The following is a 24,484-nucleotide window of genomic DNA, read 5'->3' on the forward strand; positions in this document are numbered from 1 at the left end:
TTAGATATCTGGGAGTGGATCTGGCAGCGGATGGAACCATGGAAGCGGAAGTGGATCATAGGGTGGGGGAGGGGGCGAAAATTCTGGGGGCCTTGAAGAATGTGTGGAAGTCGAGAACATTATCTCGGAAAGCAAAAATGGGTATGTTTGAAGGAATAGTGGTACCAACAATGTTTTATGGTTGCGAGGCGTGGGCTATGGATAGAGTTGTGCGCAGGAGGATGGATGTGCTGGAAATGAGATGTTTGAGGACAATGTGTGGTGTGAGGTGGTTTGATCGAGTGAGTAACGTAAGGGTAAGAGAGATGTGTGGAAATAAAAAGAGTGTGGTTGAGAGAGCAGAAGAGGGTGTTTTGAAGTGGTTTGGGCACATGGAGAGGATGAGTGAGGAAAGATTGACCAAGAGGATATATGTGTCGGAGGTGGAGGGAACGAGGAGAAGTGGGAGACCAAATTGGAGGTGGAAAGATGGAGTGAAAAAGATTTTGTGTGATCGGGGCCTGAACATGCAGGAGGGAGAAAGGAGGGCAAGGAATAGAGTGAATTGGATGGATGTGGTATACCGGGGTTGACGTGCTGTCAGTGGATTGAATCAGGGCATGTGAAGCATCTGGGGTAAACCATGGAAAGCTGTGTAGGTATGTATATTTGCGTGTGTGGACATATGTATATACATGTGTATGGGAGTGGGTTGGGCCATTTCTTTCGTCTGTTTCCTTGCGCTACCTCGCAAACGCGGGAGACAGCGACAAAGTATGAAAAAAAAAAATATATATATATATATATATATATATATATATATATATATATATATATATATATATATATATGTATATATATATATATATATATATATATATATATATATATATATATATATATATATATATATAATTTTTTTTTTTTGCCGCTCTCTCCCGCGTTTGCGAGGTAGCGCAAGGAAACAGACGAAAGAAATGGCCCAACCCACTCCCATACACATGTATATACATATGTCCACACACGCAAATATACATACCTACACAGCTTTCCATGGTTTACCCCAGATGCTTCACATGCCCTGATTCAATCCACTGACAGCACGTCAACCCCGGTATACCACATCCATCCAATTCACTCTATTCCTTGCCCTCCTTTCTCCCTCCTGCATGTTCAGGCCCCGATCACACAAAATCTTTTTCACTCCATCTTTCCACCTCCAATTTGGTCTCCCACTTCTCCTCGTTCCCTCCACCTCCGACACATATATCCTCTTGGTCAATCTTTCCTCACTCATTATCTCCATGTGCCCAAACCATTTCAAAACACCCTCTTCTGCTCTCTCAACCACATTCTCTTTATTTCCACACATCTCTCTTACCCTTACGTTACTTACTCGATCAAACCACCTCACACCACACATTGTCCTCAAACATCTCATTTCCAGCACATCCATCCTCCTGCGCACAACTCTATCCATAGCCCATGCCTTGCAACCATACAACATTGTTGGAACCACTATTCCTTCAAACATACCCATTTTTGCTTTCCAAGATAATGTTCTCGGCTTCCACACATTCTTCAAGGCTCCCAGAATTTTCGCCCCCTCCCCTACTCTATGATCCACTTCCGCTTCCATGGTTCCATCCGCTGCCAGATCCACTCCCAGATATCTAAAACACTTTACTTCCTCCAGTTTTTCTCCATTCAAACTTACCTCCCAATTGACTTGACCCTCAACCCTACTGTACCTAATTACCTTGCTCTTATTCACATTTACTCTTAACTTTCTTCTTTCACACACTTTTCCAAACTCAGTCACCAGCTTCTGCAGTTTCTCACATGAATCAGCCACCAGCGCTGTATCATCAGCGAACAACAACTGACTCACTTCCCAAGCTCTCTCATCCCCAACAGACTTCATACTTGCCCCTCTTTCCAAAACTCTTGCACTCACCTCCCTAACAACCCCATCCATAAACAAATTAAACAACCATGGAGACATCACACACCCCTGCCGCAAACCTACATTCACTGAGAACCAATCACTTTCCTCTCTTCCTACACGTACACATGCCTTACATCCTCGATAAAAACATTTCACTGCTTCTAACAACTTGCCTCCTACAAGTATGAAGTCTGTTGGGGATGAGAGAGCTTGGGAAGTGAGTCAGTTGCTGTTCGCTGATGATACAGCGCTGGTGGCTGATTCATGTAAGAAACTGCAGAAGCTGGTGACTGAGTTTGGTAAAGTGTGTGAAAGAAGAAAGTTAAGAGTAAATGTGAATAAGAGCAAGGTTATTAGGTACAGTAGGGTTGAGGGTCAAGTCAATTGGGAGGTGAGTTTGAATGGAGAAAAACTGGAGGAAGTGAAGTGTTTTAGATATCTGGGAGTGGATCTGGCAGCAGATGGAACCATGGAAGTGGAAGTGGATCATAGGGTGGGGGAGAGGGCGAAAATTTTGGGAGCCTTGAAGAATGTGTGGAAGTCAAGAACATTATCTCGGAAAGCAAAAATGGGTATGTTTGAAGGAATAGTGGTTCCAACAGTGTTGTATGGTTGCAAGGCATGGGCTATGGATAGAGTTGTGCGCAGGAGGATGGATGTGCTGGAAATGAGATGTTTGAGGACAATGTGTGGTGTGAGGTGGTTTGATCGAGTAAGTAACGTAAGGGTAAGAGAGATGTGTGGAAATAAAAAGAGCGTGGTTGAGAGAGCAGAAGAGGGTGTTTTGAAATGGTTTGGGCACATGGAGAGAATGAGTGAGGAAAGATTGAACAAGAGGATATATGTGTCGGAGGTGGAGGGAACGAGGAGAAGAGGGAGACCAAATTGGAGGTGGAAAGATGGAGTGAAAAAGATTTTGTGTGATCGGGACCTGGACATGCAGGAGGGTGAAAGGAGGGCAAGGAATAGAGTTAATTGGAGCGATGTGGTATACCGGGGTTGACGTGCTGTTAGTGGATTGAATCAAGGCATGTGAAGCGTCTGGGGTAAACCATGGAAAGCTGTGTAGATATGTATATTTGCGTGTGTGGACGTATGTATATACATGTGTATGGGGGTGGGTTGGGCCATTTCTTTCGTCTGTTTCCTTGCGCTACCTCGCAAACGCGGGAGACAGCGACAAAGCAAAAAAAAAAAAAAATATATATATATATATCCATGGGGATAGGGGAGAAAGAATTCTTCCCACGCATTCCTCACGTGTCGTAGAAGGCGACAAAAGGGGACGGGAGCAGGGGGCCAGAAACCCTCCCCTCCTTGTATTTTAACTTTCTAAAAGGTGAAACAATTGAAGGAGTCACGCGAGGAGTGCTCATCCTCCTCGAAGGCTCAGATTGGGGTGTCTAAATATGTGTGGATGTAACCAAGATGAGAAAAAAGGAGAGATAGGTACTATGTTTTAGGAAAGGAACCTGGATGTTTTGGCTCTGAGTGAAATGAAGCTAAAGGGTAAAGGGGAAGAGTGGTTTGGGAATGTCTGGGGAGTAAAGTCAGGGGTTAGTGAGAGGACAAGAGCAAGGGAAGGAGTAGCACTACTCCTGAATCTGGAGTTGTGGGAGTATGTGATAGAGTGTAAGAAAGTAAATTCTAGATTGATATGTGGAAAACTGAAAGTTGAAGGAGAGAGATGGGTGATTATTGGTGCATATGCACCTGGGCATGAAAAGAAAGATCATGAGAGGCAAGTGTTTTGGAGCAGCTGAATGAGTGTGGTAGTGGTTTTGATGCACAAGTCCGGGTTATAGTGATGGGTGATTTGAATGCAAAGGTGAGTAATGTGGCAGTTGAGGGAATAATTGGTATACATGGAGTGTTCAGTGTTGTAAATGGAAATGGTGAAGAGCTTGTAGATTTATGTGCTGAAAAAGGACTGGTGATTGGGAATACCTGGTTTAAAAAGCAAGATATACATAAGTATACGTATGTAAGTAGGAGAGATGGCCAGAGAGCGTTATTGGATTACATGTTAATTGATAGACGCATGAAAGAGAGACTTTTGGATGTTAATGTGCTGAGAGGTGCAACTGGAGGGATGTCTGATCATTATCTTGTGGAGGCGAAGGTGAAGATTTGTGGGGGTGTTCCGAAAAGAAGAGAGAAAGTTGGGTGAAGAGAGTGGTGAGAGTAAGTGAGCTTGGGAAGGAGACTTGTGTGAGGAAGTACCAGGAGAGACTGAGTACAGAATGGAAAAAGGTGAGAACAAAGGAGGTAAGGGGAGTGGGGGAGGAATGGGATGTATTTAGGGAATCAGTGATAGCTTGTGCAAAAGATGCTTGTGGCATGAGAAGCGTGGGAGGTGGGTTGATTAGAAAAAGTAGTGAGTGGTGGGATGAAGAAGTAAGATTATTAGTGAAAGACAAGAGAGAGGCATTTGAACGATTTTTGCAGGGAAAAAATGCAAATGAGTGGGAGAGGTATAAAAGAAAGAGGCAGGAGGTCAAGAGAAAGGTGATAGAGGTGAAAAAGAGGGCAAATGAGAGTTGGGGTGAGAGAGTATCATTAAATTTCAGGGAGAATAAAGAGATGTTTTGGAAGGAGGTAAATAAAGTGCATAAGACAAGGGAGCAAATGGGAACTTCAGTGAAGGGGGCTAATAGGGAGGTGATAACAAGTAGTGGTGATGTGAGAAGGAGATGGAGTGAGTATTTTGAAGGTTTGTTGAATGTGTTTGATGATAGAGTGGCAGATATAGGGTGTTTTGGTCGAGGTGGTGTGCAAAGTGAGAGGGTTAGGGAAAATGATTCGGTAAATAGAGAAGAGGTAGTAAAAGCTTTATGGAAGATGAAAGCCGGCAAAGCCGCAGGTTTGGATGGTATTGCAGTGGAATTTATTAGAAAAGGGGGTGACTGTACTGTTGACTGGCTAGTAAGGTTGTTTAATGTATGTATGACTCATGGTGAGGTGCCTGAGGATTAGGGGAATGCTTGCATAGTGCCATTGTACAAAGACAAAGGGGGTAAGAGTGAGTTCTCAAATTACAGAGGTATAAGTTTGTTGAGTATTCCTGGTAAATTATATGGGAGGGTATTGATTGAGAGGGTGAAGGCATGTACAGAGCATCAGATTGGGGAAGAGCAATGTGGTTTCAGAAGTGGTAGAGGGTGTGTGGATCAGGTGTTTGCTTTGAAGAATGTATGTGAGAAATACTTAGAAAAACAAATGGATTTGTATGTAGCATTTATGGATCTGGAGAATGCATATGGTAGAGTTGATAGAGATGCTCTGTGGAAGGTTTTAAGAATATATGGTGTGAAAGGCAAGTTGTTAGAAGCAGTGAAAAGTTTTTATCGAGGATGTAAGGCATGTGTACGTGTAGGAAGAGAGGAAAGTGATCGGTTCTCAGTGAATGTAGGTTTGCGGCAGGGGTGTGTGATGTCTCCATGGTTGTTTAATTTGTTTATGGATGGGGTTGTTAGGGAGGTGAATGCAAGAGTTTTGGAAAGAGGGGCAAGTATGCAGTCTGTTGTGGATGAGAGAGCTTGGGAAGTGAGTCAGTTGTTGTTCGCTGATGATACAGCGCTGGTGGCTGATTCATGTAAGAAACTGCAGAAGCTGGTGACTGAGTTTGGTAAAGTGTGTGAAAGAAGAAAGTTAAGAGTAAATATTAATAAGAGCAAGGTTATTAGGTACAGTAGGGTTGAGGGTCAAGTTGATTGGGAGGTAAGTTTGAATGGAGAAAAACTGGAGGAAGTAAAGAGTTTTAGATATCTGGGAGTGGATCTGGCAGCGGATGGAACCATGGAAGCGGAAGTGAATCATAGGGTGGGGGAGGGGGCGAAAGTTCTGGGAGCCTTGAAGAATGTTTGGAAGTCCTCTGTTCTTAACGCTACCTTATGTGGGGACTTATGTGGGGAAAAAATGTGCAAATTTGCCCATTGTGCTGTTGGAAATAGTTTTTTTTAATACATATTAGCCATTTCCCACATTCGTGAGATAGCATTAAGACAAATGGATTGAGCCTAAGAGGGAAAAGCTTGACTTGGCCCCTTTTACTGTTCCTTCTTTTAGAAAAGTAAAAACTGGAGGGGAAGATTTCCAGCCCCCAGTTCCCTCCCCTTTTAGTCACCTCTTACAACATGTAGGGAATACATGGGAAGTATTCTTTCTCCCTGATCCCCATGTAGATTTCAAAATATCACTGTCCTTGTCACAAAAGCAAAGTTTGAAGGGAATAACGGGATTTTTCTCAACTTCTTTATGCTGAAGCAATTAGGAAATAACACTTACTACCCAGGAACAAAAATTGTGTTACACAGTGGAATCTTTCATGGCTAACAGGACACTGTTCTGAGAGGAAATGTTTTTTGTATTTAGAATTTAGATTTTCTTATTAGCAACAGATTTTTGTACTTTTCCAATTTTTTGATACCTTTTTTGACATTATATTGTTAATGAATTTCAAGGTGGCAGTTGTATCCTCTTCACTCAACTATTACACAAGAGGAGCAGCAGCAGGTTTTCTGCATCCCACCAGTATTCTTTAGAAAAGTTATACTATCAACCAACATTGCTGAGAGTTCCATAACTGTTCCAGATATTAAGTATGGTTAGTCAATAATTTAAAGCTGCAACTTTTTTTTTTAAGTTTACTTAGTTTAAAGATGTTTCAGATATTAGGGTTGTTTTGTCAAAGATTTACAAAATTTTTAGAGGCGTATTTGATTCAAGGGTATTCCAAATGTTAGATATGGTCAGTCAATGACTTGCAATTGTTTTGTAGAAGCTTTCATAACTTAAGGATTTTCCTGATGTTAGATATGGTAAGTCTGAGATTTACAATCTTATTTTTTTGAGAAGCTTTCTTAAGGGTGTTTCAGATATTGATTATAGTTATTCAGTGATTTTCAATGTTTTTTTTTTTTTAGAAGCTTTCTTAATTTAAACGTTGTTATAGATGTTACAAAGATGGAGGATGGAGAACTGGGCTTCATGTCTTTATTTTAGAAAAAATATAAATGTGAATAAGAGCAAGGTCATTAGGTACAGTAGGGTTGAGGGTCAAGTCAATTAGGAGGTAAGTTTGAATGGAGAAAAACTGGAGGAAGTAGTGTTTTAAATATCTGGGAGTGGATCTGGCAGCAGATGGAACCATGGAAGCGGAAGTAAATCATAAGGTGGGGGAGGGGGCGAAAATCCTGGGAGCCTCGAAGAATGTGTGGGTCGAGAATATTATCTCGGAAAGCAAAATTGGCTATGTTTGAAGGAATAGCGGTTCCAACAATGTAGTATGGTTGCAAGGCGTGGGCTATGGATAGAGTTGTGCGCAGGAGGGTGGATGTGCTGGAAATGAGATGTTTGAGGACAATATGTGGTGTGAGGTGGTTTGGTCGAGTAAGTAATGTAAGGGTAAAAGAGATGTGTAGAAATAAAAAGAGCGTGGTTGAGAGAGCAAAGAGGGTGTTTTGAAATGGTTTGGGCACATGGAGAGAATGAGTGAGGAAAGATTGACCAAGAGGATATATGTGTCGGAGGTGGAGGGAACGAGGAGAAGTGGGAGACCAAATTGGAGGTGGAAAGATAGAGTGAAAAAGATTTTGAGTGATCGGGGCCTGAACATGCAGGAGGGTGAAAGGCAGGCAAGGAATAGAGTGAATTGGATCGATGTGGTATACTGGGGTCGACGTGCTGTCAATGGATTGAATCAGGGCATGTGAAGCATCTGGGGTAAACCATGGAAAGTTCTGTGGGGCCTGGATGTGGAAAGCGAGCTGTTGTTTCGGTGCATTATTGCATGACAGCTAGAGACTGAGTGTGAGCAAATGGGGCCTTTGTTGTCTTTTCCTGGCGCTGCCTCGCGCACATGAGGGGGGAGGGGGATGTTATTCCGTGTGTGGCGAGGTGGCAATGGGGGTGAGTAGGGGCAGACAGTGTGAATTGTGTGCATGTGTGTATATGTGTGTGTCTGTGTGTATATATTTGTGTACGTTGGGATGTGTGGGTGAGTATGTTTGCGTGTGTGGACGTGTGTGTGTGTGTGTGTGCATGTGTGTAGGGTTGGGTTGGGCCATTTCTTTCGTCTGTTTCCTTGCGCTACCTCGCAGGCACGGGAGACAGCAACAAAGCAAAATGATAATAATGATAATATATTTTAGATTTGAATGGAGATGTTGATAACTGTAAGGATGAAGAGAAGATAATGTACTGGAGGACAATTAAAGTGTCTATGGCATTTGCACTTTGTCAGAAATTCATGTAAACATATTGAACATAACAGGAATATAGATGATACAATTGTACACACCTTTCATTGTGATGAAAGAAGAATGCTTTTCCTGGTTAAATTTTAAAGGAGCACATTAAGATGAAAAAGTTCAGAAATTTACATGCTGTAATGTATTTCTAAGTTTCAAGAGTGACTCCAGTAACAGTAGTCACATAAAAGGGAATGGAGTCATTTTTTTGTTTAGTGTTCATGCTTACTTTGTGAGATCTTGTTAGGAGGGTTGGGTCTTACTTTACTGCTTTAATCAGTAGTTTCACCATAGTTTTATGGGAAAGATGAAAGTTACTTCAAGATTAGTTGAATTGTAAAAGGCTGGTTAGTTATGATACTGGGCTCAGAGTACAGGAAGTGGTGTAATAAGATGAGAAAGAAAGAGGAATACAAGAACATGGCCATATGGACTGGATTTTTTATTCAAATGTGTACTGAAGAATTGTTGGGAAAAACATTTTTTGATATGCAGCTTTTAATTCATGAATTTTTTCCAGTGATTGACTTTTGCCTGACAAAGGTCTTGTGTTGTGACATAGTGACCAATTATACCTCACTGAAGCTAGCTTGGACATCACAAGCTTCATGTAAACAGAGAGCAGGAAGATCCGGTCGAGTGTCTTCAGGCAGAGTATATCGTCTCATCCCACAAGTTTTTTTTGAGGTTAGCTATTATCTTTTTGGAATTCCTTCACAGCTTGTGTACATTTCATGAAAAGTGAACTGATTTCTGCCTGCTTGAACTGCATATCTTTATGAACACTGTACCAGGTGCTTGTGGCATTCCTAATTGGTATTTAACATTCCAAAAGAAACAAGCTAATCTCATGCTCATGGCTTGCCATTGCACGTTCTTAAGGTATCTTGCTTCATTAGCCCATAAGTTTTAATCTGTCTGTAGTTCACACCATATTTACATGTTAGAATATGTCAAAATTGAATTGAATGATAGAATGTATCTAAATGGGATTTTTATGTTTCTTAGTGAAAATAAGATATAACAAATATATGCTTACCATCAGTATACTACATTCTGATATAATGTAATTTCAACTGTCTGGTTCAGCAACTGTTGCCATATCATAGGTAAGTTAGACAAAAGTTTGTGATGAGAATGTTGGTGATGAGGACTTGAGTTGCTGGTGGAGTGGGATGCTCAGACTATCTTGATTGTTTTGTGTTAGTTTCTTCTAGTAATCCAGATACACTGTTGATTTGTCTTGAGTACTGTTTTATATTTTGTCCTAAGCTGTTATCTGAGGGATTTCATCTCTTCTCCATGAATTCAAGATAAGTCTTGTATTTATGTCTCAGCTCTGTACGTATTTATGTAATCTTATATGTGGTTCTCCTGTCTCTCACCTTTGAAAGGAATACAAGCATCTCTGAAAATTGGATGCAAGGCTCTTGCAACATTGCTGTGCTTGGAAATTTTTGTGTTGTGGAGATTGACAAAGCAAATATGTTTGAGTGTGGATGGGAGAATTCAGTCTGGTTAAATAATCATATGGTCTTATTTTCAGAAGTTGTCAGCATATGCAACACCGGAACTGTGCCGTACTCCTCTTACACACATTATACTAAAGACTAAGGTTCTCAACATGGGAGAACCTCATTCACTTTTAGCTTTGGCTCTAGACCCACCTAAAATGGCTGACATACATCGAACTATTCTCACACTGAAACAGGTAAGTTGATGTCAAATGAAGAACTATGGCTGCAGAAAAGCAGAAAGACATATAAGATGTAGTAATAAGTTCAGCAAAGTGAGATGATAAGTGGGAGATTTAGAAAGACTAAATTTCCTTATTCTACTGTGAATTTTGATTTATTGTGCTATTGACATGACATTAATGAATCCAGTGTAAAAATATCACTTCTCACAGGTTAGACCTGAAATGATTGATGACAAAGAAGTTTGGTTCCAACATTGATGCTATCTCTCAATATGCCTATTTGTCTGAATCTCTGACATCAGTTCCCTTTAGGAATTCCCTTGAGAGGATGGCTACAGCAAAAGTCTCCATAACTTGTGGACTCCAGTGCTGCTTTTAACCTTTAGTGCCTCATCTTAAGCAGGCTGCTGGCAGAGGGCAATTCTAGCACGGTGTTTTCTGGGGCTCTTACTGAATGTTCTTACCAACAACTATTACATAATGTGTCTACCTAGGTGTACTTCTCCTACCTAATGCTCCTTGCTAATTTTCTTACATACTACTGCTCCTGTCGTATTTTCCTACCTTCTAGTTTCTATTGCTCCTACCGTTTTGCTAAAACGGGATAGCACATAGCACTCTGCAGAAAAAATATGAAGTCAGGAAGAATGAGCTGTGTGGGTTACATGTTTGTAAAGTATTATGTGTAACAAGGGGAGATTGTATGTTTGTGCACAGAATGCTAGCAGTTCATGTATGGATATAGCAAAACTTTGGACTGCTACTTGGGTCAAAGGAGTATATTTGACATCCACTGATGTGCTGCCTCAGTACAGAGCCATCAATAACCTTCCCAATACACTTTCCAACATAAGACATATTACAGACTTTACAAGGGATCCTGTAAACATAGCCCACAGAATTTCTGGTGAGTTTTGATGAAGATATTCTTTATAATATTGTTATTACTGAAGGCTCTATTTGCATTAAAGAATTTAAGTAACATGGGAAGTAATGTAAAATTATCACTAAAAGGAAGAACTAAGACATTCTTGGTATTAAGGGGAATTTGGGTTTAACTCTATGTAATGATTTCTTTAACTTGGATTCAATAGAATATATCTTCTCGAACTCATCATCAGTAAATTCCTGACTGCATATATATATATATATATATATAATGCCTTAAGAAACATCAACTGGAATAATGATAGTTTATCTCTGTCATTTTGAGCTGAATGATGATAACTATAAGAACAAACATCAGTGGGTTTTCTGTGTATGCTAAACGAACATTTTCTGTGTGGAAGGGTAGCATCGGGAATGGATGAAGGTGAGCAGGTATGGATATGCACATGTATATATTTGTTCCTAAATGTCCACAGGAAAATGAAACACGATAAGTTCCTAAGTGCACTTTCATGTAATAATCACATCATCAATGTAGATACAAGAAAGAAATATAACAGTAAGTTGATATACAAGGAAGAGATTTAGGTAGGATGTCCTAGCTATCCCTGGGGATAGGGGAGAAAGAATACTTCCCACATATTCCATGTGTGTCATAGAAGGCAAGTAAAGGGGGCGGGAACAGGGGAGCTGGAAACACTCCCCTTCTTTTATTTAACTTTCTAAAAGGATGGTATTGCAGTGGAGTTTATTGAAAAAGAGGGTGACTGTATTGTTGACTGGTTGGTAAGGTTATTTGATGTATGTATGATTCATGGTGAGGTGCCTGGGGATTGGAGGAATGCTTGCATAGTGCCGTTGTACAAAGGCAAAGGGGATAAGAGTGAGTGCTCAAATTACAGAGGTATAAGTTTGTTGAATATTCCGGGTAAATTATATGGGAGGGTAATAATTGAGAGGGTGAAGGCATGTACAGAGCATCAGATTGGGGAAGAACAGTGTGGTTTCAGAAGTGGTAGAGGATGTGTGGATCAGGTGTTTGCTTTGAAGAATGTATGTGAGAAATACTTAGAAAAGCAAATGGATTTGTATGTAGCATTTATTGATCTGGAAAAGGCATATGATAGAGTTGATAGAGATGCTCTGTGGAAGGTACTAAGAATATATGGTGTGGGAGGCAAGTTGTTAGAAGCAGTGAAAAGTTTTTATCGAGGATGTAAGGCATGTGCACGTGTAGGAAGAGAGGAAAGTGATTGGTTCTCAGTGAATGTAGGTTTGCGGCAGGGGTGTGTGATGTCTCCATGGCTGTTTAATTCGTTTATGGATGGGGTTGTTAGGGAGGTGAATGCAAGAGTTTTGGAAAGAGGGGCAAGTATGCAGTCTGTTGGGGATGAGAGAGCTTGGGAAGTGAGTCAATTGTTGTTCGCTGATGATACAGCGCTGGTGGCTGATTCATGTGAGAAACTGCAGAAGCTGGTGACTGAGTTTGGTAAAGTGTGTGAAAGAAGAAAGTTAAGAGTAAATGTGAATAAGAGCAAGGTTATTAGGTACAGTAGGGTTGAGGGTCAAGTCAATTGGGAGGTAAGTTTGAATGGAGAAAAACTGGAGGAAGTAAAGTCTTTTAGATATCTGGGAGTGGATCTGGCGGCGGATGGAACCATGGAAGCGGAAGTGAATCATAGGTTGGGGGAGGGGGCGAAAATCCTGTGAGCCTTGAAGCATGTGTGGAAGTCGAGAACATTATCTCGGAAAGCAAAAATGGGTATGTTTGAAGGAATAGTGGTTCCAACAATGTTGTATGGTTGCGAGGTGTGGGCTATGGATAGAGTTGTGCGCAGGAGGGTGGATGTGCTGGAAATGAGATGTTTGAGGACAATATGTGGTGTGAGGTGGTTTGATCGAGTAAGTAATGTAAGGGTGAGAGAGATGTGTGGAAATAAAAAGAGCTGTGGTTGAGAGAGCAGAAGAGGGTGTTTTGAAATAGTTTAGGCACATGGAGAGAATGAGTGTCGGAGGTGGAGGGAACGAGAAGAAGTGGGAGACCAAATTGGAGGTGGAAAGATGGAGTGAAAAAGATTTTGAGTGATTGGGGCCTGAACATGCAGGAGGGTGAAAGGCGTGCAAGGAATAGAGTGAATTGGATCAGTGTGGTATACCGGGGTCGACGTGCTGTCAATGGATGGGGTATGTGGCATGGGGTAAACCATGGAAAGTTGTGTGGGGCCTGGATGTGGAAAGGGAGCTGTGGTTTCGGGCATTATTACATGACAGCTAGAGACTGAGTGTGAACAAATGGGAGCGTTTGTTGTCTTTTCCTAGCGCTACCTCGCACACATAGGGTGGGAAGGGGGATGTTATTCCATGTGTGGCGAGGTGGTGATGGGAATAAGTAAAGGCAGACAGTATGAATTATGTACATGTGTATATATGTATATGTCTGTTTGTGTATATGTATGTGTACATTGAGATGTATAGGTATGTATATTTGCATGTGTGGACGTGTATGTATATATATGTGTGTGGGGGTGGGTTGGGCCATTTCTTTCGTCTGTTTCCTTGCGCTACCTCGCAAACGCAGGAGACAGCTACAAAGCAAAATAAATAAAAAAAAATAAAAGGAGAAACAGAAGAATTTTTTCTTGCTGTTTCCTGCATCAGCAAATTAATGCCAGGAAAACAGATGAAGAATGGCCCACAAACTCATGTACACATGTATACACATAAACCCCCATACATGTGCATATACATATACATTTCTACATATACACATACTCAGACATATACATTCTTATTATCATCATTATTATTATTATACTTAATTGCTGTTTCCTATATCAGCAAGGTAGTGCAAGGAAACAGATGAAGAATGGCCCATTCACTCATATGCACATTATATACCTAGACGCCCATACACGCACATATACGTACATATACAAGTACACCACCAATTTTCCGGCACTCTTGGGTCCAAAACCTTGCTGGATTAACCATTTTGCTGGACCAACCGTGGTCACGTAATAATAATTCAACAACACACCTCTAACCCACTAATTAAACATCTCCCATGTGTCTAAAGTATCCCTTGGACTGCTGGAAATTTAAATTAAACCAATATTGAATGTTTGAGCATCCTAAGATGGTAAGTCTGTCCTTAGATTGTTTGAATCCTCTGGGAACTTTGTCTTCTGTTATTAGAAATTTTTTAGATGTGCATCGTCAGAATAATGTAGTTTTGTCTGCATTATACACCTGCTCAGGACTGTGTTGCTTGACAGCTACGAGTTATGCAAATCTGTCCACATACTTGGCAGCTCCTTCGTGGTTTGCAGACCGCTTTTATCCGCACACTTTATTCATGGTAATTCTACGCTTCTTGAATCTTTGAAGCCATCCTTTACTATAGTCACGCTCATGTTGTAATTTAAGTTCTTTATGGAACAACTTATCCTGGTCCATTATCATCTACCTGACAAGTCCACTCCATCGATCCGACTCGGTCGTGCTCAGTACTCTTACCATCTTTCATAGTTTTTGTAATCATCATTTACTTATTGGAATTGCTGTCTGCATAGAATATCAATATTTTCTCCCTTTGCTTCTTTGTATCATAAACAGTTGATGAACCATTACTCTATATGTCACACAACTTATGCACTGAAACACCACAGTCCATTTCTTTTAACAGTTCTACTGTATCTTGGATTGATATGGACTGGTGTTTATGTTTGACACCACGACTGACACACTCATTATGTCTTAGAAACCATAGCTAGGGTTGAATTTAAGCAAAATAAGCTAAGAATCTCACAGAATTGTGGTATCACCACCAAGTGCAGTGTAAAGAATGTAGATAAGCGCCTTACGCACAGCGCCATCTGTGGTCACTGTAATTTCAAGTTTCCTCGTGTAATTTTATCCAGAATAAAAGAGGTACCGCAACCATACAACATTGTTGGAACTACTATTCCTCAAACATACCCATTTTTGCTTTCCGAGATAATGTTCTCGACTTCCACACATTCTTCAAGGCTCCCAGGATTTTCGCCCCCTCCCCCACCCTATGATTCACTTCCTGCTTCCATGGTTCCATCCGCTGCCAGATCCACTCCCAGATATCTAAAACACTTTATTTCCTCCAGTTTTTCTCCATTCAAACTTACTTCCCAATTGACTTGACCCTCAACCCTACTGTACCTAATAACCTTGCTCTTATTCACATTTACTCTTAACTTTCTTCTTTCACACACTTTACCGAACTCAGTCACCAGCTTCTGCAGTTTCTCACATGAATCAGCCACCAGCGCTGTATCATCAGCGAACAACAACTGACTCACTTCCCAAGCTCTCTCATCCACAACAGACTTCATACTTGCCCCTCTTTCCAAAACTCTTGCATTCACCTCCCTAACAACCCCATCCATAAACAAATTAAACAACCATGGAGACATCACACACCCCTGCCGCAAACCTACATTCACTGAGAACCAATCACTTTCCTCTCTTCCTACACGTACACATGCCTTACATCCTCGATAAAAACTGGGAGACCAAATTGGAGGTGGAAAGATGGAGTGAAAAAGATTTTGTGTGATCGGGGCCTGAACATGCAGGAGGGTGAAAGGAGGGCAAGGAATAGAGTGAATTGGATCGATGTGGTATACCGGGGTTGACTTGCTGTCAGTGGATTGAATCAGGGCATGTGAAGCATCTGGGGTAAACCATGGAAAGTTGTGTGGGGCCTGGATATGGAAAGGGAGCTGTGGTTTCGGGCATTATTGCGTGACAGCTAGAGAATGAGTGTGAACGAATGGGGCCTTTGTTGTCTTTTCCTAGTGCTACCTCGCACACATGAGGGGGGAGGGGGAAGGTATTCCATGTGTGGCGAGGTGGCGATGGGAGTGAATGGGGGCAGACAGTGTGAATTGTGTGCATGGGTATATATGTATGTGTCTGTGTATGTATATATATGTGTACATTGAGATGTATAGGTATGTATATTTGCGTGTGTGGACGTGTGTGTGTATACATTCTGTATGGGGGTGGGTTGGGCCATTTCTTTTCGTCTGTTTCCTTGCGCTACCTTCGCAAACGCAGGAGACAGCGACAAAGCAAAATAAATAGATAATAAATAAAAGAGGTACCGAACCATCAGTTGCCGCAAAGTCGGTGGTGTACCTGAACAACTGTGTTGATGACTGGTAGGTAAGGATATTCAATGTATGTATGGTTCATGGTGAAGTGCCTGAGGATTGGCAGAATGCATGCATGGTGCCATTGTACAAAGGCAAAGGGGATAAAGGTGAGTTTTCAAATTACAGAGGTATAAGTTTGTTGAGTATTCCTGGGAAATTTTATGGGAGGGTATTGATTGAGAGGGTGAAAGAATGCACAGAGCATCAGATTGGGAAAGAGCAGTGTAGTTTCAGAAGTGGTAGAGGATGTATGGATCAGGTGTTTGCTTTGAAGAATGTATGTGAGAAATACTTAGAAAAGCAGATGAAGAAATACCTAGAAAAGCAGATGAATTTGCATGTAGCATTTATGGTTCTGGAGAAGCCATATGATAAGGATGCTCTTTGGAATGTATTAAGAGTATATGGTGTGGTAAGTAAGTTGCTAGAAGCAGTGAAAAGTTTTTATCAAGGATGTAAGGCATGTGCACAAGTAGGAAGAAAGGAAAACGATTGGGTCCCAGTGAATGTCAGTTTGTGGCAGAGGTGTGTGATGTCTCCATGGTTGTTTAATGTGTTTATGGATGGGTTTGTTAGGAAAGTGAATGCAAGACTTCTGGAGAGAGGGGCAAGTGTGCAGTCTGTTATGGATGAGAGGGCTTGGGAAGTGAATAGTTGTTTTCGCTGATGATACTGTGCTGATGGCTGATTTGCTTTGAGAAACTGCAGAAGTTTGAGTTTGGTAAAGTGTGTGAAAGAGAAAAGCTGAGAGTAAATGTGAATAAGAGCAAGGTTATTAGTTTCAGGAGGGTTGAGGGACAAATTAATCAGAAGGTAAGTTTGAATGGAGAAAACCTTGGAGGAAGTGAAGTGTTTTAGGTATCTGGGAGTGGATTTAGCAACAGTTGGAACCATGGAACAGAAAGAGAGTCACAGGGTGGGGGAGGGGGCGAAGGTTCTGGGAGCATTGAAGAATATGTGGAAGGTAAGAACGTTATCTCGGAGAGTAAAAGTGGGTATGTTTGAAGGAATAGTGGTTCCAACAATGTTATATGGTTGCGAGGCATGGGTTATAGATAGGGTTGTGTGGAGAAGGGTGGTTGTGTTGGAAATGAAATGTTTCAGGACAATATATGGTATGAGATGGTTTGATCGAGTAAGTAATGAAAGGATAAGAGAGATTTGTGGTAATAAAAAGAATGTGGTTGAGAGAGTAGAAGGGGGTGTATTGAAATGGTTTGGTCACATGGAGAGAATGAGTGAGGAAAGATTGACAAAGAGGATATATGTGTCAGAGGTGGAGGGAACAAGAAGTGGGAGACCAAATTGGAGGTGGAATGATGGAGTGAAAAAATTTTGAGCGATTGGGGCATGAATATACAGGAGGGTGAAAGGCATGCAAAGAATAGAGTAAATTGGAACCATGAGGTATACCGGGGTCAACGTGCTGTCAGTAGATTGATCCAAGGCATGTGAAGCGACTGGGGTAAACCTTGAAAAGTTTTATGTTGCCTGGATGTTGAAAGGGAGCTGTGGACAGCTACAGACTGAGTGTGTGTGGATGTGGCCTTTTTTGTCTTTTCCTAGTGCTACCTTGCACACGCACAGGGAGAAGGGGTGCCATTTCATGTGTGGTGGGATGGTGACGGGAATGGATGAAGGCAGCAAGTATGAATATGTACATATGTATGTATATGTATGTATGTATACATTGAAATGTATAGGTATGTATGTTTGCATGTGTGGGTGTTTATATACATACATGTGTATGTGGGTAGGTTGGGCCATTTCTTTGTCTGTTTCTTTGCGCTACCTCACTAAGGTGGGAGACAGCATCCAAGTATGATAAATAGAAATAACATTTCAACATATACATATACATTCACAGACATATACATATATACACATGTAATTATTCATACTTGCTGCCTTCATCCATTCCTGTCGCCCCTCTGCCATACAGTTAACAGCGTCCCCCAGTGAGGTAGCGCCAGGAAAAAACAAAAAAAAGGGCACATTCGCTCATACTCAATCTCTAGCTGTCATGTGTAATGTAATGCACCGACACTGCAGCCCCCTATCCTCATCCAGTCCCCATAGACCATTCCATGGTTTACGCCAGACATTTCACATGCCCTGTTTCAGTCCATTGACAGCATGTCAACCCTGGTGTACCATATCATCCTAATTCACTCTGTTCCTTGCACGCCTTTCACCCTCCTGCATGTTCACATGTTCAAGCTGCCATCGCTCAAAATCTTTTTCACTCCATCTTTCCACCTCCATTTTGGTCTCCCACTTCTCCTTGTTCCTGCCAACTCTGACACATATATCGTCTGTCAGTCTTTCCTTACTCATTCTATCCATGTGATCAAACCATTTCAAAACACCCTCTTCTGTTCTCTCAACCACACTCTTTTTATTACCACACATCTCTCTTACCCTTTCATTACTTACTCGATCAAACCACCTCAAACCACATATTGTCCTCAAACATCTCATTTCCAACACATCCACCCTCCTCCGCACAACTCATCTATAGCCCATGCCTTGCAACCATATAACATTGTTGGAACTACTATTCCTTCAAACATACCCATTTTTGCTTTGCAAGATAATGTTCTCGCCTTCCACACATTTTTCAATGCTCCCAGAACTTTCGTCCCCTCCCCCACCCTGTGACTCACTTCCGCTTCCATGGTTCCATCCATTGCCAAATCCGCCCCCAGATGTATAAAACACTTCACTTTCTCCAATTTTTCTCCATTCAAACTTACCTCCCAGTTAACTTGTTCCTCAACCCTACTGTACCTAATATCCTTGCTCTTATTCTCGTTTACTCTCAGCTTTCTTCTTTCACACACTTTACCAAACTCTGTCTCTAGCTTCTGCAGTTTCTCACATGAATCAGCCACCAGCACTGTATCATCAGTGAACTGCAATTGACACACTTCCCAAGCTCTCTCATCCACAACAGACTGCATACCTACCCCTCTCTCCAAAACTCTTGCATTCACCTCCCTGACAACCCCATCCATGAACACATTAAACAACCATGGAGACATCATGCACCCCAGCTGCAAAGCGACATTCACTGAGAACCAATCACTTTCCCTCTTCCTACTCTTACACATGTCTTACATCCTCAATAATAACTTCTCACTGCTTCTAACAACTTGCCTCCTACACCATATATTCTTAATATCTTCCACAGACCATCTCTATCAACTCTATCATATGCCTTCTCCAGATCCATAAGTGCTACATACAAATCCATTTGCTTTTCTAAGTATTTCTCACATGCATCCTTCAAAGCAAACACCTGATCCACACATCCTCTACCACTTTGAAACCACACTGCTCTTCCCCAATCTGATGCTCTGTACATGCCTTCACCCTCTCAATCAATACCCTCCCATATAATTTTCCAGGAATACTCAACAAACTTATACCTCTGTAATTTGAGCACTCACCTTTATCCCCTTTACCTTTGTACAATGGCACTATGCATGCATTCCACCAATCCTCAGGCACCTCACCATGAGTCATACATACATGAAATATCCTTACCAACCAGTCAACAACACAGTCACCCCCTTTTTTAAGTAAATTCCACTGCAATACCATCCAAACCCGCTGCCTTGCCGGCTTTCATCTTTTGCAAAGCTTTTACTACCTCTTCTGTGTTTACCACATCATTTCCCCTAACCCTCTCCTTTCACACACCACTAAATCAAAACTCCCTGTATCTACCACTCTATCATCTAACACATTCAGCAAACCTTCAGAATACTCACTCCATCTCCTTCTCACATCACCACTACGTGTTATTACCTCCCCATTAACCCCCTTCACCGATGTTCCCATTTGTTCTCTTGTCTTACACACTTTATTTACTTCCTTCCAAAACATCTTTTTATTCTCCCTAAAATTTAATGATACTCTCTCTGCAACTCTCATTTGACCTCTTTTACACCTCTTGCCTCATTCTCTTGACCTTCTGCCTCTTTCTTTTATACATCTTCCAGTCATTTGCACTCTTTCCCTGCAAAAATTGTCCAAATGCCTCTCTCTTCTCTTTCACAAACAATCTTAATTCTTCAACATTACCACTCACTACCCTTTCTAATCTGCTTACCTCCCACGCTTCTCATGCCACAAGCATCTTTTGCGCAGGCCTTCACTGCTTCCTTAAATACATCCCATTCCTCCCCCATTCCCCTTACGTCCTTTGCTCTCACCTTTTTCCATTCTGCTATCTATCTCTCCTGGTACTTCCTCACACAAGTCTCCTTCCTAAGCTCACTTACTCTCACCACTCTCCTTACCCCAACATTCTCTCTTCTTTTCTGAAAGCCTCTACAAGTCTTCACCTTTGCCTCAACAAGATAATGATCAGACATCCCTCCAGTTACACCTCTCAGCATATTTACATCCAAAAGTCTCTCTTTCACAGGCCTATCAATTAACACTTAATCCAATATCTCTCTCTGGCCATCTCTCCTACTTACATACGTATACTTATGTATATTTCTCTTTTTTAAACCATGTATTCCCAATCACCAGTCCTTATTCAGCATACAAATCTACAAGCTCTTCACCATTTCCATTTACAACACTGAACACCCCATGTAGACCAGTTATTTCCTCATCTTCCACATTACTCACCTTTGCATTCAAATCAGTGGAATGTATTAAAAAAGGGGGTGACGGTGTTGTTCACTGGTTGGTGAGGATATATAATGTATGTATGGCTCATGGTGAAGTCCCTGAGAATTAGCGGAATGCATGCATAGTGCCATTGTACAAAGGCAAAGGGGATAAAGATGAGTGTTTAAATTATATAAGTATGAGTTTGTTGAGTATTCCTGGGAAATTGTATGGGAATGTATTGATTGAGAGGGTGAAGGCATGTACAGAGCATTAGATTGGGAAAGAACAGTGTTGTTTCAGAAGTGGTTGAGGATGTGTGGATCAGTTGTTTGCTTTGCAGAATGTATGTGAGAAATACTTAGAAAAACAAATAGATTTGTATGTAGCATTTATGGATCTAGAGAAAGCATATGATAGAGTTGATAGAGATGCTTTGTGGAAGATATTAAGAGTATATGGTGTGGGAGACAAGTTGCTAGAAGCAGTGAAAAGTTTTTATCAAGGGTGTAAGGCATATGTACAAGTAGGAAGAGAGAAAAGTGATTGGTTCTCAGTGAATGTCAGTTTGTGACAGGTGTGCGTGATGTCTCTATGGTTGTTTAATTTGTTTATGGATAGGGTTGTTAGGGAGGTGAATGCAAGAATTTTGGAGAGAGGGGCAAGTATGCAGTCTGTTGTGGATGAGAGGGCTTGGGAAGTGAGTCAGTTGTTATTCGCTGATGATACAGCGCTGGGGCTGATTCGGGTGAAAACTGCAGAAGCTGGTGACTGAGTTTGGTAAAGTGTGTGAAAGAAGAAAGCTGAGAGTAAATGTGAATAAGAGCATGGTTATTAGGTACAGTAGGGTTGAGGGACAAGTCAATTGGGAGGTAAGTTTGAATGGAGAAAAACTGGAGGAAGTGAAATGTTTTAGATATCTGGGAGTGGATTTGGCAGTGAATGGAACCATGGAAGTGGAAGTGAGTCACAGAGTTGGGGAGGGGGCGAAGGTTCTTGGAGCGTTGAAGAAAGCGTGGAAGGCAAGAACATTATCTCGGAAAGCAAAACTGGGTATGTTTGAAGGAATAGTGGTTCCAACAATGTTATATGGTTGCGAGGTGTGGGCTATACATAGGGTTGTGCGGAGGAGGATGAATCTGTTGGGAATAGTATGCTTGAGGATGATATGTGGTGTGAGGTGGTGTGATTGGGTAAGTAATGAAAGGGTAAGAGAGCTGTGTGGTAATAAAAAGAGTGTGGATGAGAGGGCAGAAGAGTATGTATTGAAATGGTTTTATATGGAGAGAATGAGTGAGGAAAGATTGACAAAGGGGATAAATGTGTCAGAGGTGGAGGGAACGAGAAGTGGGAGGCCAAATTGGAGGTGGAAGGATGGAGTGAAAAAGATTTTGAGCGATTGAGGCCTGAAGATGCAGGAGGTGAAAGGCGTGCAAGGAATAGAGTGAATTGGAACAATATGGTATACCGGGGTCGACATGCTGTCAGTGGATTGAATCAGGGCATGTGAAGCGTCTGGGGTAAACCATGGAAAGTTTTTTGGGGCCTGGATGTGGAAAGGTAGCTGTGGTTTTGGTGCATTATGCATGACAGCTAGAGACTGACTGTGAACTAATGTGGCCTATGTTGTCTTTTCCTAGCGTTACCTCACGCGTGTGCTGGGGTAGGAAGTTCTCATTTCATGTGTGGTGGGGTGGAGACGGGAATGAATAAAGGCAGCAAGTATAAATTTTGTACATGCGAATCTATTTTTTTTTTTCTTTTTTTTGCTACTGTCTCCCGCATTTGCAAGGTACACAAGGAAACAGATGAAAGACATGGCCCAACCCACCCCCATACACATGTATATTCATAAACATCCACACACACAAATATACATATCCATACATCTCAATGTACACATATATATACACACACAGACACATACATATATACACATGTACACAATTCACACTGTCTGCCTTTATTCATTCCCATCACCATCTCGCCACACATAGAATAACATCCTCCTCCCCCCTCATGTGTGTGAGGTAGTGCTAGGAAAAGACAACAAAGGCCCCATTCGTTCACACTCAGTCTCTACCTGTCATGCAATAATGCCCAAAACCACAGATCCCTTTCCACATCCAGGCCCCACAGAACTTTCCATGGTTTACCCCAGACGCTTCACATGCCCTGATTCAATCTAGAGACAGCACGTCGACCCCGATATACCACATCAAGCCAATTCACTCTATTCCTTGCCCGCCTTTCACCCTCCTGAATGTTCAGGCCCCAATCACTGAAAATCTTTTTCACTCCATCTTTCCACCTCTAATTTGGTCTCCCACTTCTCATTCCCTCCGACACATATATCCTCTTGGTCAATCTTTCCTCACTCATTCTCTCCATGTGCCCAAACCATTTCAAAACACCCTCTTCTGCTCTCTCAACCACGCTCTTTTTATTTCCACACATCTTTCTTACCCTTACATTACTTACTCGATGAAACCACCTCACACCACATATTGTCCTCAAACATCTCATTTCCAGCACATCCGCCCTCCTACACACAACTCTATCCATAGCCCACGCCTCGCAGCCATACAAAATTGTTGGAACCACTATTCCTTCAAACATACCCATTTTTGTTCTCCGAGATAATGTTCTCGACTTCCAAACATTCTTCAAGGCTCCCAGAACTTTCGTCCCCTCCCCCACCCTGTGACTCACTTCCGCTTCCATGGTTCCATCCATTGCCAAATCCACCCCCAGATGTATAAAACACTTCACTTTCTCCAATTTTTCTCCATTCAAACTTACCTCCCAGTTAACTTGTTCCTCAACCCTACTGTACCTAATATCCTTGCTCTTATTCTCGTTTACTCTCAGCTTTCTTCTTTCACACACTTTACCAAACTCTGTCTCTAGCTTCTGCAGTTTCTCACATGAATCAGCCACCAGCACTGTATCATCAGTGAACTGCAATTGACACACTTCCCAAGCTCTCTCATCCACAACAGACTGCATACCTACCCCTCTCTCCAAAACTCTTGCATTCACCTCCCTGACAACCCCATCCATGAACACATTAAACAACCATGGAGACATCATGCACCCCAGCTGCAAAGCGACATTCACTGAGAACCAATCACTTTCCCTCTTCCTACTCTTACACATGTCTTACATCCTCAATAATAACTTCTCACTGCTTCTAACAACTTGCCTCCTACACCATATATTCTTAATATCTTCCACAGACCATCTCTATCAACTCTATCATATGCCTTCTCCAGATCCATAAGTGCTACATACAAATCCATTTGCTTTTCTAAGTATTTCTCACTTGCATCCTTCAAAGCAAACACCTGATCCACACATCCTCTACCACTTTGAAACCACACTGCTCTTCCCCAATCTGATGCTCTGTACATGCCTTCACCCTCTCAATCAATACCCTCCCATATAATTTTCCAGGAATACTCAACAAACTTATACCTCTGTAATTTGAGCACTCACCTTTATCCCCTTTACCTTTGTACAATGGCACTATGCATGCATTCCACCAATCCTCAGGCACCTCACCATGAGTCATACATACATGAAATATCCTTACCAACCAGTCAACAACACAGTCACCCCCTTTTTTAAGTAAATTCCACTGCAATACCATCCAAACCCGCTGCCTTGCCGGCTTTCATCTTTTGCAAAGCTTTTACTACCTCTTCTGTGTTTACCACATCATTTCCCCTAACCCTCTCCTTTCACACATCACTAAATCAAAACTCCCTGTATCTACCACTCTATCATCTAACACATTCAGCAAACCTTCAGAATACTCACTCCATCTCCTTCTCACATCACCACTACGTGTTATTACCTCCCCATTAACCCCCTTCACCGATGTTCCCATTTGTTC

The 24,484-nt window shown here is 41.7% G+C and overlaps 1 protein-coding gene across 1 annotated transcript in view; it reads left to right on the plus strand.

Moving 5' to 3' along the window:
- Positions 1-24,484, plus strand: part of spn-E (spindle E) — a 504,859-nt gene that overhangs the window by 14,914 nt on the left and 465,461 nt on the right. Inside the window, exons 3-5 of the mRNA XM_071660992.1 lie at positions 6,391-6,533; positions 8,699-8,865; positions 9,725-9,889. Coding sequence (XP_071517093.1) covers positions 6,391-6,533; positions 8,699-8,865; positions 9,725-9,889 — 475 coding nt within the window. The remainder of the gene's footprint in view (positions 1-6,390; positions 6,534-8,698; positions 8,866-9,724; positions 9,890-24,484) is intronic.

Source organism: Panulirus ornatus, chromosome 73 (assembly GCF_036320965.1).
Source record: "Panulirus ornatus isolate Po-2019 chromosome 73, ASM3632096v1, whole genome shotgun sequence".
NCBI lineage: Eukaryota > Metazoa > Arthropoda > Malacostraca > Decapoda > Palinuridae > Panulirus > Panulirus ornatus.